The sequence below is a fragment of the Buceros rhinoceros genome, unplaced genomic scaffold, assembly GCF_000710305.1.
Source record: "Buceros rhinoceros silvestris isolate BGI_N320 unplaced genomic scaffold, ASM71030v1 scaffold37328, whole genome shotgun sequence".
NCBI lineage: Eukaryota > Metazoa > Chordata > Aves > Bucerotiformes > Bucerotidae > Buceros > Buceros rhinoceros.
In genome coordinates, this window is record NW_010426943.1 from 1 (window position 1) to 575 (window position 575).

The following is a 575-nucleotide window of genomic DNA, read 5'->3' on the forward strand; positions in this document are numbered from 1 at the left end:
CGCGTGAGGAGCTGCTGGCGGGGCTGAGGGGTGGCCCTCCCACCAACGCCCACTTTTTGCTCTCAAAATTCGAGCTTTAACGTGCGGCAGAATGAACGTGAGACACAGCTGCTGGAGGGAAACCCTCTACGCTCCTCCGTCTCCACAGCCGGAAGGCAAAGCGTTCTCAGCGGGAACACCTCTGGCTTTAGATGATGTGGTCGAGACTGTAGGGGAGGGAGGTATCAAGAGCTTTAGTTCCTTGGCGCTTGAAATCCAGACACTGTAAGAAAAATAATTCCAGTCTGGTTCGAAAGAACGCAAAGGGCTGAGAAGCTGTGGTCAGGCTGACGGCAGGCTCTAACCCGAGAGAGTTTAACTGGTAGGTTTGTGTGATGGCTGTCTGATCGATCTCTTCCTGCAGGACTACAAGGGCCAAAAATTAGCAGAGCAGATTTTCCAAGGAATCATTCTTGTCTCTGCAGTAAGTATACTAGAACTGTGGGTGATAACATAAAGGGCTTTATTTTGTTTCCTGATCTTGCAGACACATTTGGGTTTTGTTTTTTTTTTTCTGATTGTTTGGCTTAACTTGG

General features: G+C 48.9%; 1 protein-coding gene across 1 annotated transcript in view; it reads left to right on the forward strand.

Annotated features, from left to right (window-relative positions):
* Positions 1 to 91: 91 nt before the first annotated feature.
* SPCS1 (signal peptidase complex subunit 1 homolog (S. cerevisiae)) overlaps positions 92 to 575 on the forward strand; it is a 2,080-nt gene continuing 1,596 nt past the window's right edge. Inside the window, exons 1-2 of the mRNA XM_010141698.1 lie at positions 92 to 208; positions 404 to 463. Coding sequence (XP_010140000.1) covers positions 92 to 208; positions 404 to 463 — 177 coding nt within the window. The remainder of the gene's footprint in view (positions 209 to 403; positions 464 to 575) is intronic.